The 16,098-nt window shown below is 41.6% G+C and overlaps 2 protein-coding genes across 7 annotated transcripts in view; both read right to left on the bottom strand.

The window, feature by feature from the left end:
- Window positions 1–16,098, bottom strand: part of JARID2 (jumonji and AT-rich interaction domain containing 2) — a 216,197-nt gene that overhangs the window by 109,086 nt on the left and 91,013 nt on the right. For 5 of the 6 annotated variants that reach the window (XM_061346448.1, XM_061346450.1, XM_061346449.1 and 2 more), the window contains one exon: window positions 13,533–13,668. In XM_061346448.1, coding sequence (XP_061202432.1) covers window positions 13,533–13,668 — 136 coding nt within the window. Of the gene's footprint in view, window positions 1–13,532; window positions 13,669–14,561; window positions 14,605–16,098 lie in introns of those variants that run through there. The other variant, XM_061346452.1, reaches the window with a different exon arrangement.
- Window positions 1–16,098, bottom strand: part of GMPR (guanosine monophosphate reductase) — a 463,469-nt gene that overhangs the window by 424,570 nt on the left and 22,801 nt on the right. The window lies entirely within an intron of this gene.

The following is a 16,098-nucleotide window of genomic DNA, read 5'->3' as shown; positions in this document are numbered from 1 at the left end:
TCCCCAGCACTTATTATAGATCTTTTCTCCAAATACTAAGGCCAATCTGTTCTCACATTAGGCTGGATGGCCCAGGAGTTTGTGGGAGGAGCGGGGGGGGGGTAGAAAAAATAATAAATAAATAAATCCATGATCTCCACGGCTAGAACACTGAGCCTGCAGCAAGAAGCCTGGAATTGTCCTTGCACCATAGCACAGAGCAGGAACAGACCCTCCTGCTTCAAAAGGAGCACAGAAAACTAGAGGACAAAGACAGAATGAAAATCACAAATAGCTGGAGAGGAAAAGTACACAGAGAAACAGGAAAACAGATTTTCCTCCTTCCAATTAAAAGGGAGGAAAAAGTATGGTGGCAAAGGATGAATAGCATAGGCAGAGAGGCAGTACTCCTAATTGTCTGGTATTAACATGGAAGTATCTGTGAATTATTTGTCCTGTGAGCAGTCAGAAGTTAAATATCCTGACCTACATTTCACAGAGAGCAAGTGGTATAAATAGGAATATCCCTCACGACAGGCACCAGCAGCAGACACAGCTTAATTTGGACTGAGAGCAATTTCTCTGCAATTCAGAAGGAAGCCATGCGTCAGTGTTTCAGGGACCTACGCAGGCTTAAGATGCTCTGATTCTAGAGATGGCATGAAATGTGTCCAGGAACATCTGCTACACATCACTGGTTAGTATGAAAGTAAAACTAGCTTGCATGGTCTTAAACATAGATAGTACTTCAATTGAATTTTGAGGGGCAAAATGTGCATCACGGGAAGCTCTGCAATCTGTGAGGTTCCAGCAGCTTTCTCTGTTTTTCACTGTAGTTTCTGACTAAATACTACACCAGCATATTTCTCAGTTCTACAATGGATGTGAGCTCATGCAATGAAATCCTGTCACTGACCAAGGCATGAGCTCTATGTTAAGGTCTCCATCAAAAGGGCTATAACCAGTTTCTTCCTTGACTACATTCACTCAAGCTATAAGCTTCTTAAGGAAAAGGGGGCACATTCCTGGCATAAACAGTAAAAGTTTCCTATGTATCAGCAGATTAATTCCTCTAAAGTCGTACTTGCATTTAGCATGTCCCCACCTGAGTTAAAGCAGGACATTCTCTATGAAAGCAGGTGCTGCCTTTCAAAACATTCTTTTGCTCCTTAACAGGCCACACCAGGACAAAATCTGCTCCTATAGAGGGCACCTCCCTGCTTCTTTATACTTGAGGAATTCCCAAAATCCTGCTGAACTTGGCACTAGTACCTGCTCCCAAACCTCAAAGATGAGGAGTTCTTGCTTTTCCTTAGCTTATTCCTTTAGGCTGCATAATAGCATTCATTTTTAAAGAATACCAACCAACAACTTACTGAGGTGCTATTTATCATGCTTAGTGCTTTAGGGAACTGAAGTGGTCTGTGAACAAAGGGACATCCAAAACTCCTTTTCCATTGCTTTCAACCTAACTAAAGGAACTCAGAGCCAACAGGGAAAACACCATCTCCTTCTGTCTGCTCTCTGGTTCCTGCTGCCTGAAGAACTTGGTCAACCTAGGTCGGAAGGGAAAGCAGTCACTGAACAAAAGCTCAAAGCTATTTTCCTAAAACCTTGATAAAATTTTCAAGTCCTTTGTCTGTACTGGCAGAATTTCACCTGGAAATAGGAATGCACAAACTGAAGAGCAGTCTGTCTTTCTCTGCAGTCTGTTCCTTTTTAAGTTTTCCTGCAAATTCAGTTTTCATGAGACTATCCCCACTGGGTCCAAGATGATTTGAGAAGCTTTAAATAGAAATTTCCTTAGCAGTTATAATTTTGATCCAGCCAGATGGTAATCCAGCTTTATCTCAATATCCAACTATACCAGGGACACTGAAGGACTGCAAAACTATCTTCCCCATAAGCCCCAATATTCAAGTTCACAGACAATATCTTAAAAACTCCTTTTTCCAATCAGACAATTACTCTAAAAGAAGTCTTCTTTCCAGGCCGTTAATGGCATACACACAGATCCGTAACAGAAAGAAATGTGGTTTTCTGCACCAAGCAATGCCTTAACTAATGGCCCATTTATTTTACTTTATGAGCAGAGTATTTGTATATAACACTGTGTTATGCTCTGGATGTTAATCAACCTTCAAGACTTTGCCTGCCAGTTTTATTGGAGTACCTTCCATTCTGCCATAAAGAGGACTTTGTACCAGTCTTCCTCCAGCCTAGGAGAGATCAACATCAGCTTGCAGCTAAAAACCTCTCCTTCACAAAGAACTTTTACGCTTTAATTCTGGTCTCTTGTTAATGAGACTTTAAATATTCAAGGCCACCCCCATACTGTGCAAAGGTAATCTATGAAAGAGTGCATTTAAATCTACAATTGCAAATGGGCTGTGTTTATCTACTTAGATAAGACAGCCCTGTTCATTTCAATTACAGAAGGTCAGTTCCAGGCAAATGTAAACTGGCATTTGAAGTTCATCCCTGCAGGACAATGAGATGAGGTAAAGCTTCTGGGACAGGTTTCCATCTAAATAAAACTTGACAAGTAGTCCCTAATCACAGAGCTTGCGGCTGCACAAAAGGCCATTTTCAATTGATTTTGAGGAGGGGGGAAGAAGAGTAGCAACAACTATGTTTCAAGAAGATTTGGAATTCAAGCCACATTCTGGTAACTTCTATCCTTTATTCCCAGCTTCCACCTCGAGGTAATTGCTGCTGATTCCCACTCACCTCCCCACTCCGAGATGCAAAGAGGCAGAACAACTACTGCAAAAAAGCATCAGATTTTATAATTTTGGCAAAATTATAAAGTGGCTTTCTTCTTGCCCTGTCAAGCAGATTGTCATGTTAAAGAAAAGAGTTGGGACTGTTCTCCTTTGGAAGAGAAACAGTATGTTCCTGGACAGATGTGCCACAGGAGCAAACAGGAGGGAATAGAAATAGAGCCCTACATACAGACTATGTAAGGGGAATATGTCTCTCCCCAGCGCATTCCTGTATGATGCCTCAGTGCTCTGTGCACTGTCCTGCCAGAAATTCAGGGAAACCCTGAGGCTTTGAAATGAGATCCCAACGTCACAGCAAGAGAGCAGGGGTCCAAAAAAAATAAAAAGGTCCAGAAGGGGATGAAATTCTTATGTGCACCTGCATGTGTACGCATCAGTGCAACCCAGACGGTTTTTCTCAATGCCCTGTCTGAAAGGACGTGTTTTTACCATTGCTCTAGCACCCTCTTGCTACATTGTGACAGCATTTCCGCCCTGCAGCAGAAAGAAAATTCTCCCCCTGTGAAGGGAAAAAAAATCTACTCCCTCTGTGCCATTTTCATCACTTTTAAGTTTCTTTCAATCTCTCCACATAAACAGCAGGCATAACAAAAACACACGGGTGCTTTGCAGCCACAGTAAACAGAACATCTTCAAAAACAGTTGGGCATGAAACGTTTTCACCTTTCACAGCATCAGAGATGACAACCATCGGTCTGAGAGAGGTGTTTTAGGAAGAACCTGCTTTTGAGGCAACCCGGCTGAAACAGAGCATGTCAAGGTGTGATTTACCTCTAACACATCTGTTTACACACATGCACACAAAGGCTAGGAAGAGGCTGAACTGAAACATTTTTAAGGTCTACCACTACTGAAGCTAAGTGAGTGATGAGTAAATGAGGAGAAAAAAGCAATTAAATGCTGATGCAGTCTCTGGGCATTACTTAGAGCAGCTGGCTGAGGCCAAATCTTTTGCAAGAAAAGTGGTTTATCGCCTGGCTTCCCAAATTGCACCAGAGGTCAGCTGTAGAGGTTTCAGCTCTGTCCTGCTATGGGATCCTTGGCAGATTGCTCCAGCTGGACTCCTTCCAGCTCATCCCTTTTTCCATTTTAGCGTATAGCTTGAATAAAGAAAAAAGATGAAGGCTTTCAAAGATAACACAGTCTTTCACAAAGAGATGCAGAACAAAGCACAGGAAATTCTGAGCAATATAAAAAATGAATGTTGTCTGTTCAAGGCTTATCTGGAATGAGTTAGCCTCTTAGTGGACAGATCTGAAACATCACACAGTCCCAGCTGCAACTGCAATGCTAACAGTCTTGTGAAGGGAGAAAACAGAATGGATAAGGGTGGCAATTTAGCTGCCTATAGCTCTTGAAACTGGAAACTCCTTCATATGTACCAGAAACAACACTTGTGAATCAGGCTTGTCACTGTAATCCCGTCACCCTAAGCACAAGGCTTCTACATCTACACCTTTGACTGGACTCCCCCCTTCACAGTATTAAATTCACTTAAAGTGGAAAATAAAGGACATCAAAGGCAGGTAATTGAAAACATGTACTCAGCTAATTCTGGGTACAATATCACATTAACTGCATGTAATAAATCTGTGCTAGTCAGACACACAAAAAAGATCTTCAAATGCATATGCATGTATTACGATGCAGAGCAATCTGCTGTGACTTAACAGTATACATGCTGAGCTATATTTATTTTTTGGGAAACATTCACCCACAGGCTCTGGGAAGTATCTGCTATGTGATGAACCCCTCATCATCACAGCAATCAAAAGACAGCAGTTGTTTCAGCAATTTCTAGGAGATATTCAGTCAGAGAGATCCCACCAAAACAAGGAGGCAAGAGTTCAGAGTGCAGAAAAACGTCCCAGACTATTACGGGCTGTGAAATGAACATGAGCAGTTCCTGAAGTTTTGTTGCTCAAAAGGGCAACTGATTTTCTTGCTTTCCACAGCATAAATTTTACATTCAGATGTGGGTTGATGACACCTAAAATAATGAGATACAAATCTATTGATGTTTTTTGTTTACTCCATGTCATTACAAGGATCTCCAAATCCATTCTTACTGGCAATCGATCCTCTTAACAAGTCAAAGCCTGGGAACACAGGTAATGGCAAGTATTTGAGGTGAAAAGTAAGTTGCCTTTGCAGCTGTATCAGGCAACTTGCACAAGCAGCTACTGCGCCCATCAGCAGTTACAGCCACCTGTCACTAACCTCTACTTTTAAAACCACTTTACTGCCAGAGTTAACACAAGGTTTACAGCACACATGACATTTGTTCTGATTAAACAGTCTAATGGCCTTAAGAACATCCTGGACCCAAATAGTTCTCAAACTCTTGCTACTCTTTCAAACAGCAAGCCCCTTCTAAGAGGCCCCCCACGTCAAGGAAAAACTGCTGCAGAGGTTGCAAGACACAAGACAGGCTCTTGAAGATGGAAAACGTATGCCCTCTAATACTCCGAAAATGCTCCATAAAAATGCAAAGCTATAGTGTAGAAATGACTAGCAAAAGCCTTATTCAAAGCTAAGCACAGACACAGTTTCAGAAAATACATTTCCCTGGAACTGAACACAGTAAACTGTATTACACAGACTGTGTATGACTGAAATGTCTCTCTGCCACTACTTGGGGTACTGATTTTGTTCCCTGTTGCATTCCTGTTTTCTTAATAGAGTATGCTATTTCAAAAACTGATTTTTTCTTTCCCTGCTGCTTTTCTAGTTATATTCCTTATCGTCTGTCCTTCAAATTAAAACCACTAGTTATTAAATGCAGTTTCCTTCTGCCAATCATGGACAACAGGAGAGCAACAGGAATACTGAAATGTAAACCCTCTTTACAACAGCTACGTAATCCCACCTGCAGACCTTTGATCTCCACAAGCCTTTTTATTAAACCCTAAAATAATAATAATGATGAGCACTGGGCATCAGAGAGAAAGAGGTAGTGTTCTCCCCACTCTCATGCCTTCTGAGAAATATTGTTCTTAAACAGAGAAGCACTGTGCTCACTTTGTCTAAGCATATTGCTGGATTGCAAAGCTTACTGCTAGCACTGACTTCTCCACTTCATGTCTGCATTTTGTGCAGGTCTTCCAGCCCTTTCAATGGCACAATCCACCAGGCAAATAATGGCATGGAACTTAATCCTTTAAACTACCTTTAACAGCTGTTTAACTTTGGTTTTATCACTTAACAGCAACTTAACAACTAAACAATGGCCAGCATCAACCATCAGTTCTCATCTCAGCAGATCCTTGGCATGAACTTCATCCAGCCCAGCCTGTCAGTTTGAAGGACAATGCTCTAAGCAGATCTCTCTGGTTTAACATCCAAATAAAAATCTAGTCATTAAAAATACCAAAACAAAAGTAAACCCAAATTTAAGCCCCTTTATCTGCCAAATAAAGAAATGGTTAAGCTAGAATACAAAGTGGTGCATCTCACCTAAGATTACAGTAAAAAGCAGCTTTGCTAAAGTTATGTCTTACCCTCATTTCTAAAATAAGCAAACTAGAATTGACAAAAGGTACAATTTTTGTCAGAGCTGGCAATCCTACCACATAAAACCACCACCATCCTTCCAGCTGCACGTACCAGTCAAAAAGATGCCAGGGTGCAAATTTAGGCTAGTTGGTGAGTTTTACGGCTGCCAAAGACAGAATGAGGCAGTCTCCTTGTCTACACTCAAGGGTGCTCCCCAGATTGCTGATACAAACCAACAAAGCCAAGGCAGCAGCTACGCAGAATGACCCTGACTCAAGGAAAACAAAACTGTTGTCCCCTGTGGGGTTAAGGCAGGTTTTTTTTCCCATGAGCAGTCTATGCAATGAATTTCATTAGTACATCAGTGATGGGGGTGTTGTTTCTGTGCGTGGGTTTTGTCTTGGTTAGGAAATACGTAAATCTAACACCTACAGTTGCAAAGCACTTTGCAATGAATTTTTAAGCTGCATCCTTTTTGCTCCTATTTCTGGCAACTGTTGTCCCCTCTAGCATCTGAGGCTGTGGTGAGACAAGACAACTGCATCAGTCCTAAGGCTGTGGTTAGACAAAATGACTGTGCTAACAGAGAAGCTTGCTACTATCAAATGGGGTGTATATGGTCTCCTCCTCCTCCAGGCTTTCAGTCAAGGTACTTCAGCTCTCCATTTTCCCCAAAATAAGCACCTCTTCATGAAACTGTGTAGTTTATCGAACTAGAAGAAAACCGTATCTTTTAAAAATTATTTTTCTGGGCTAGTTTTCTGTGTCTTAGTACACAGAACCAGCTGTACTGCATGGGCAGTCAAATGGCAGAGCCAGCACAAGACAGGAGGTGAAAGGAAGGGAATCAGACCCATTAGCCTCTGCTCACCTCCTGCCCACCTTTCCTCACCTTCTTTTAGACCTACAGTAACTCAGTCTCTTACAGATTATGCACGCACCTCTGCAGATTCTTCACTGCCATTTTCTTTTTCCATCACTTACAATTAGCAATATGCAGGGAGGTAACATTATTTTTAGACTGTATTACTTGACTAGAAAAGCACTCGGGGGCAACAGCAACTCCTTTTAGAAGGCCATGAAATGAATTTTTAAGACTATTAATTATGCAATTCTTCTTTTTCTCTGGTTAAAAAAATATCCACCTCTGTTATGTCTGAGAGAAAAAGAATTGGCAGGCATCCTGCAAGAGGAAATTTTCTGGCAGTATTGCCAAACACTGGAATTGTGTTAAAACAGGAGCACAATTTGGACATAATCGAATTGTGTAGAGATCACTGAGGGTGTAATTTGGTCTGCAGAATTTTTGTAAGTGGTGCTGATGGAAAAGGTGAAAAGAGCCTGTGTCAGCCGATGAACAAGTGAGGCCCTGACAGGCTCAAAAATAAATTATGTTCTAAAAAAAAAAAAAAAAGAAAAAAGAAAAAAGATACTTGGATTTGGAAATTTTTAATGGAGCCCAACCCCAACATCCTGTTATTTATTTGTTAATCTTTAAATTCACTTGACAGCAAGTACCAAAGTGAAAGTGATATTGAATGCCATTACAAATCTGCTCAAATGCTTATTTTCCGAGCCTTTAGGTGAAAATATCTATAATCACAGTTTAAAACTAGCCAAAAAGGCTGTTAACTCTGAATGCAAAGAGGAAATATTGCAAAGCTGAAAGAGGCATTTCTGTTTCTGAAAATGCATGCTAAAAATCCACTTACAGACAAGGGTCCTTGGCACACTTACCATCTTCTCCTAAAGCTTAGGAGACAGACAGACATTACCCACTGTCAACAAATTCAATTTCACATCACTGAGGGAGTGAAAAGCTCCCCAGACAAACGTCGGCATAAAACCTCCTTCCAGTACTTAATTGCAACCTTCAAAAATAAGAGAGATGAAGTTACCAGTATATTTGAACCATCACAGTGAATGAAGAGGGCCACTTTGTTGTTCAAAATTAAAGGCTGGTTGGTAGTCCAGCCTATGTGTCTGCATCAGGGAGGAAGGAAGGGCATGTGGTTCTGGGTTCATAGGGGCGCAGCTGAGACAACAGCACTTCCCTGAGGACTGCTGTGTTTTCATCTGCACAAGTGGGAAGGAAAGAAAAGAGACATGGCCTCAGCCAAGCAAAGTGGTTGCCCTGCTGGCTGCTGCTGCCACGCTCACATATTTGGCTTCTGGCATATAATGCATGTCACTGAGCTGAAGGACCAGGCTTAGCTGTACTTAAGCATTTCTACCACATCTGTTGCAATTTTTACACGATGCCTGGGGTACCACCTACATGGCCAGAGAAAGAGGTTTCACCAATAAGATGGAGACAGATGAATCCAGCCCCACTTCACCCCACCACTGGGAACCTCTATTTCAGCATGGCCCACTGGGGAATACAGACAGAAATCCCTCTGCAGCAAACAGGAAACACTTTAAAATCTGTGCAGCAATGACAAAACCAGCTAATTCCAGACAGCACTGCTGCCTGCCCCAGCCAGCCTGGCCAGCCAGTGCAGCAGCCAAGGGGTGGGCAGACTTAGGCATCAAAGCAGGCTGCTGCTGCTGGGTCCCGCACCACAGTCCCACAACGAGCAGCTTCAGAGGCTCCTGCCTCTATGTGCAGAGACATGTCAATTTTGGAAAAAGCAACAGAAGTCCAGCAAACTCCAAGAAAAGCCACTTTAGCTTCTGTGAGTGAACAGCTGAGGGCAGGAGCAGACCAGCGCGAGGGAGGAAGGGGCACCACAGCTGTCTGTGGACCACAGCTACCTCCAGCAAAGCACTGACATTGTTCCTTCTGTTTAAAGAACACACATAAAATGAATAAATTACTTTAACCACACTAAATACAAGGTGAAATATCACAGAATAGCAAAATTACACGGTTTTACTCATTTTTACTGAACGAGCAAGACTTCCAACTTCTGTCTTGAACCAAAGCATTTACTCGTGTGCATTTGATTTCCCCAACTAGCTCATGTTTTGCCACAAGCTTAACCTAGCTGGCACGTTTGCAAATTGCCATGACACCTTTCTAGGACAAAGTATATTTTGTGAAAATGCACGATCTGCTTGAATGATTCCAAAGTCTCGTTTGTCATGTCTGTAGATTAACTAACAGCCTTCAACAAACAAGGAAACTTTGGCACTTCTTTCACTTACAAAACAGTAGCTCTATCATTAATTTCTTTATAACAAGTTTTGAAAATGGAATTTAAAAAACACATCATATAAATTTGCTTTATGATATCTTCTGAGGATACTGGATTTATTCTCATAAACAGAACACAAGCAATAATTACATCTTTCATTGCCCATTTTACAGCCTTATCTCGCATTCTAAGCTATACGAGAAGAAAACAATTTCCCACAGGAATTAGTTTTCCTTTTAGATGAGGATCCTTGAAAACTGGTGTCACTATTCCAAACACCAATCCCTATTCTTAAACTCCTAACGCAAATGACAGCCAGCAGTAATCAAAATCACTAAAGAGGTCCCTCTGGGTTTTCCAGCACATGACCTTGTTTCCATAATCAGAGTTCCAGTACCCCATTTAGGGCTGCAGAGAGTTTCTTGACAACCTGCAGAAGCACCTCCCTCAGATTTTATATTCCGGCTGCTGGAGAGGAACTCATAGCAAACAAAGGCATACTGTAGAGTGTCATTCTGTACTCTGCAAATAGCTAGAGTCAACACAGAATGACAGAATAGTTTGGGTTGGAAGGGATCTTAAAGATCATCTAGTTCCAACCGCCCTGCAATGGGCAGGGAACACCTTCCACCCGACCATAAACATTCATGCAACATATCCATCGATACAACGGCCGTAACACACCGTCTCGCCTTTCTCTGAAATCGTTCCAGCTGGGAAGAGGGAGTAAGAGTAAAGAAAGCAGAAAAACAGTTAAAATGAAAAATAACTGGCAATACAAACATGTAAGCAAAAAATTATCAGGTGAAAAGGAGATATAAAAAGGTTAGAAGTAAGGAGACCTGCAAATTTACCACCACCCCCAAACAAAAACCCACTACTTTAATCGGGGATACTTAAGAAACAGGGTTTCAGCCACACACTGAAAATGGCAGGATTGTTTTCATTATAACAAATATCTTTAATAGCGAGGTAGAGACAGCCAAGGTATTATAATACATATAATCTCCACACATCATTTGAATTTTTATTTATTTTAAATTTTATTTTGCTTTTATTATTTGGAGATCCATGAAAGTTAATTGTCTCTGTGCCACCACCAGCACATCTTAGAGCCTGCAGAAACTTTAATACAGGAAAGACTCCTGTTAATGGGTTCATCTCTCACATTTAAAATTAACTTGCTTTTCTCACTATCAATCAAAGAGGCACCATTATACCAGCTACAAAATCATTAACAATACTACCATACTCACCATCTGAAATACCACTGACAATCATTTTCATACGCGCTTAGTTGTAGCTTGGCAAAGCAACTTTTGTAGCATGTTTATGCAACTTCAGCCACTTCAAATCCATAAACAACTTCTTAAAGACATCAGTTGCAAGAGGCTGGTATTTTACCTTCCTCTATAGACAAAAATAAGTACTTTCAACTGAAACAAGTTTCATATTGCAAGTCTATAAACGAATAAATTTCAGGGATGACAGTTATAAAACCAGAACAAAGAAACTCTCTGCACTACAGATGGTGGCACTAAGATCAAATCCTGCTACCTAGCTCTTTGTGGTCCCCTGAACTCTCAGAAGTATGTGAAACCAAACCACATCTCCAAAATGAACAGGAAGCTCAAAGACCTTGAACCCTGTTCAGACCCCTCCTTTCCACTCCTGGAAACAGTTAAAATTTGCCAAGCACTAGAAGGTGACTTTCAACAGCTGAAGAAGCAATGCCCTTTAATGTTCACTAGGGACAGCAGCACAAACCCTACCTACACTTTGCAAGGCAAAGCACCCTAACCAGAATTCAAACCAGAGGAGCCCAGCTTTACAGAGGCACTGAACACATTTAACGTCAAGTTATTTCAGCTACATTCCCCCCAGATGCCTTCCTCAACAGTTATGAGTGCTGAATATTAATAAAGATACCACTCACATAAAACTATATTTAACTGCATGCTACTTTTAGGAGTAACGTGCAAGAAAAACTGCTTCTGCCGTGCATGTTGTAACAAAGGACAAATGCAAGGAAATACTTCTTATTCAAGAAGTGTGAAAAAAATCACATATTAATTAAGGCTCACCCTTAAAATGCTACATTTCCCTAAATTCAGGATAGCACAGTAATTTCTCAGGACAACCTGCTTTTTCCTCTGTACACAGAGACCTGCGGATTGGTAAATATATGGCTACAGTGGGGGTTTTTTTAAGATTTAATGAATAAATTGCATGTTCAAACTGATTTTCTTAATGTCACCGTACAGTATCAATCCTCCTCCCTTTTGCACATCTTTTATTCTCTGTATAATGAAACATTCTTCCAAGTATCAGTGGATTTAAAAAAAACACCACCTTTTTGGACCATGATGTTGAAATAGAGCAGCACTGAGACAGGACATTTGAAAAATCATTCAAGCAAACAGAAAGAGTAACACAGAATATCATTCACACTGGAAAACAAAACCAACCAAAAACCCCACCACCAAAACCCCAAAGAACTGACCACCTGCTTCTGCAAAGGAGAAAATGCACTGAACACCACAGTTCTCAACGGGAGAGGCAAGCCCTGAAGATGCAACCTGTGTCGCTACCACAGGAAGATGGTAGCATAGTCTGTGTCTAGTACCGGCATCAACACAGCATTCCCAGCCAACTCACTTTTTATCTAAGCTTTGGAGAAACTAGACACCATACAAACCTCAGTCATCCTGTAACCTGGCACACCATCAAAGCCTCCTAACACACAATTACTGTGCTTCACGCCTTTAGACTTTTTTCCTTTGACTAAACAAACCCCCCACAATGGAATAAGAAACTTTTCCAAGAGCAATTGTGTTTGACAGAAGATCAATGATGCAGAGGTGTTGGAAGGAAAAAAGCCAGCACTGTTTTGTGAACACCTCCAAGCTTATTAATGGCTTGCTCTTACAGATAGATGCCCCTTCCCATCAGATCAGTATTTGATATTATTACTGAACTCAGAAGTCCAAGGTCTTCTTTAATCACATTAAGGAGTTTGCAATTGCTTACGCAATACAGTAACTTCATCATGCTGCCTGTAGTCATAGAGCCATTACCCTAGGTTTTTTGTCTTGTCAGCAATAACACTCAGTGAAAATGCAGTGAAATTTGACTTACCATGTCAAGCTACACATAAATATGAATAACCTACCAAGTAAGCACCCAGCTGCTGCTTTAATGCATTAGCACATGTATAGTTATGCACATGCTTAAAAGGAACTGCCATAAACCTCCATAAAGAAACAAATAAGCTCTTGTGAGTAAAGAAAAAACCATAAGCCTGCCCAGAAATCTGAATCCTGACAGTCATCACTTTCAAGGCTCAAGCCATCATGACAAAGCCTTTTCAGGAAAGGGTCCTGTGTCAGGGAGTGAATCTTAAAAGAGACACACTTTATATTCACCTCTCAGGACACCATGGCTTTTTAAAGCAAGCTGTAAGGGAAAGAAAAAGGTAATAATTGGCCAAAGATTTAAATAAATAAAATTTAACTCTTTGCAACCCCCTGCCATCAGGCTTGTCTGCATCTCCTTTTAAAACCTCTAAACAACTGCTCTGTGAACTGCTAAACTAGGGGAATCCAATGTTCCAGCATTTGTATCCTCTCAATCCTTTAAGTCTTTTTATGTAAGCCCTGTGCTACTTCACCTCCGGATAACAGTGTGGAATGATACCACTCCAGAGATACAGATCCTGGTTAGAGAGTTACTTGCATCCAAATGACATCATGCAGATAAATTCCATCTGACTGCCCTTCCCCAAGACAACTGAACCCAATCACATTTAAATGGATACGTTCTCTCTCTGTGCACACCAGGGAGGAGTCTGACCATAAGTGCCTCCTTTTCTACTGAGTGACATCCTGTCCCTTGTCCTTCTGCCTGACACCTATCCTCCACCCCAATCCCCATCCCAACTGGCTCGCCAGAAACTGAAACATATGGATTGTTGAACCTGGGCATTTTACACACTTCAGAAACAAGTTATTCTGTGCAGATCAAAAGGGCACAGTGCATGCCTGATGGTGCACTGGTCTCCTTCCTCCCTACAACAGAACCAATACATTGAAAAGGACAGAGTCCCTCCAGCAGTATTGCAGAGGCAACTCACCGTTCACTGCCTTGAGGCTCCCACTAATGCCGTCACCATGTTGCCGTTTCTGCGCGTTCTTGAACTCCTTCAGAGATAAATAGAGGACCTTCCGCACCACCCTCTCTTCTGACCAGGGAATCCCATCGCTGTCATCCTAGAGAAGACAGAAGAGATATCAGTTGCGTGCATTTGAAACTAAACCAAAACAAACAAAACCCCAAAGCCTAAGGCTACACAGATTATTTTTAATTTAAAAAAAAAAGCTGTAACAGAGAACAGAATTGCAACTATTACCATCAAGCCAGAGCATTAGTCCCTCTAATACTTTACCTTGCAAACAGCAGTAGCCCTGGTACCAGGTGTTAAGGCAGAAGGTGAAACTTATTTGTTAAAATCCTCATAAGGAATTGCTTACAGAGAAGTTTATCCCAGCCAGGAAGGATTCTCTCTGATAATTTGGGGGAGGACCCGACTAAATTGCATGTTGCAGAAATTTAAGAGGTTAAGTTTTATGAAGCAATTTCTCTTGTTGCCATTTTGGCCTTGATTTGTGCCTCTTGGCTTAGGAATTATCCTCCCCCCCCCCCCCCCCCCTTCTGGTTTAGTGATCTGCATTTATTGAAAATGTTACAATGAAGCTGTACATTGATAGCACCGAAGTTATTCTGAATTTAGCTCAGGGTAAAGCCAAGTGGAATTTGGCCCATAGGGTATATGTTTTCTACTTTATTATTAGGAGACAAATGTTATATTGTCAAAAGGAATAGTAGTACATGTCATACTTAGTACTTGCTTTAGTTAAAAGATTAATTCCCTGGAAAAGCAGTTCCCCAAAGCCTTTAATATTCAAATAAATTAAGTCAGCAAATTGATATAAAGACATAAGTGAGATTAGGTAAGTCATATTTTGATACGCCCTATAATTGTCGTGGGGTCTTTAAAAAAAATCATAATTTGAACATTTTTGCCCTTGAATTCCTCAAGGGCTACATCATTGCCAAGCAAAAAGATTAACATTTCTAGGCAGGCCTTATTTAGGTAGTGTACCACAGCATACTGCCATGCAGCACTGGAAACCCCAAAAGCCCCATTAGCAATTCCCACCAGGAGGCAGAAGAGTTTATACCATCCCGCCTGTCAAAGATGTGACCAACACAATCAACTTGGGAAAAAAAAATGAAAAATGACCACAGTTTGGGATGACCATTGATAGCTTTTTCTTTGCTCCTCTAGTGATTTAACTGGCATTCAGCTGCTGAATTGTGATCAAAAACATCACATTCCCTCCACTCCTCCAAACCCAACACCACCCCCCCCCCCCCCAAAATTCAACCTTATATGGCAAATTACTTGGGAAGAAGAAGAAAAAAAAAAAATAGGGCAACACAATGAGCGCAGTGAAAGCAGCCAGTGTGTTGGCAGCAGGATGTACATTTCACATGAGGGACAAACTACTATACTTTGAAGAAGGCTGAGCTATGCCCAGGGAGCTTTAGAGCAGAGGCAGCTCTGGGCCAAGAAAGCAAGTTTTGTAACTCAACACCCACAGCAACCAGAAAAGAAAAGGAAAAAAAACAAAAAAAAAAAACAACAAAAAACAAAACACCATCTCCAGGCAAGCAGTTTCAAAGGACTAGTACACATCTAGCTATTTTGTCAACAGAGGTTTACGCAAGCAACTCCAGCTTGCCGTTTTGCTGCCAACTTAACTTCAGCTCTAACCAGAAGTGACACTAAACACGAGAGGGCTGCAGCCTGCATGATTTTAACAAAGCTTGCCCAAAGATTCCCCATTTACATTCCCACCACCAAGGGCCTGGCGGGACATCACACATTTCTGTTTTCACAGAAACTACTTATTAAATCCCCAAGGGAACCATTCTCAGATAGGAAACAGCCATAAGCACCTCCAGCAGCCATCACGTTATGGACACAAGCCTGCAGACATAGCTTGCTCCCTTCGCCAGCATTTGTACAGATTTCCCTAATATAATGGGCAGCAAATGTGAGGAAGAGGATGAAGAGCCCCCTGAGCAGGCACACCACCCCAGGCTCTGAGCCTAGACAAGTCACACAGAAACCCTAACAAGAAGTAACAACAACATTATCCTACATTCTTACAAATTTCTTAAGCCAGGCACACACAAGATACGTGTCAGGATCGAGCCCAGTTGATGCAAGGTGTACTCAGTGCCACTTTCCTTAGGCCCTGTCAGCCTCAGGCTGCTCTCCCGTGAAACACCAGGCCTGTCCTGAAGCCATAGACAAACCCTTCCTCCACCAGACCCTGTTGCATGAAAACACCCACTGGTTCCTGACCCCACTGGCCCTTTTATCCCCACTAAAAATACAGCAAAAACATAGAGAACACAAATAAACTAATCCCACTTAAACCCACTTTGTCAGGACAGCTCAAAGCAAGCAGCACATGGCAGCGTTCACTATTTCAGTACGGAGGGGGTGAAGCCTGCTGACAGAACTCATCTTTACATTGGCATGTGCTGACCAAGCAGCTGACTGCAGCAGGTAAGGGACCACTGTGAGGTACAACTGATGCCATGCCCTGGGACACACCAGTTACAGT

The sequence above is a fragment of the Neopsephotus bourkii genome, unplaced genomic scaffold (assembly GCF_033783945.1).
Source record: "Neopsephotus bourkii isolate Nb327-2 ecotype Australia unplaced genomic scaffold, CSIRO-AGI_Nbou_v1 NB_272, whole genome shotgun sequence".
NCBI lineage: Eukaryota > Metazoa > Chordata > Aves > Psittaciformes > Psittacidae > Neopsephotus > Neopsephotus bourkii.
The sequence above is the reverse complement of the archived record's forward strand: the minus strand, read 5'-3'. Positions and strand labels throughout refer to the sequence as shown.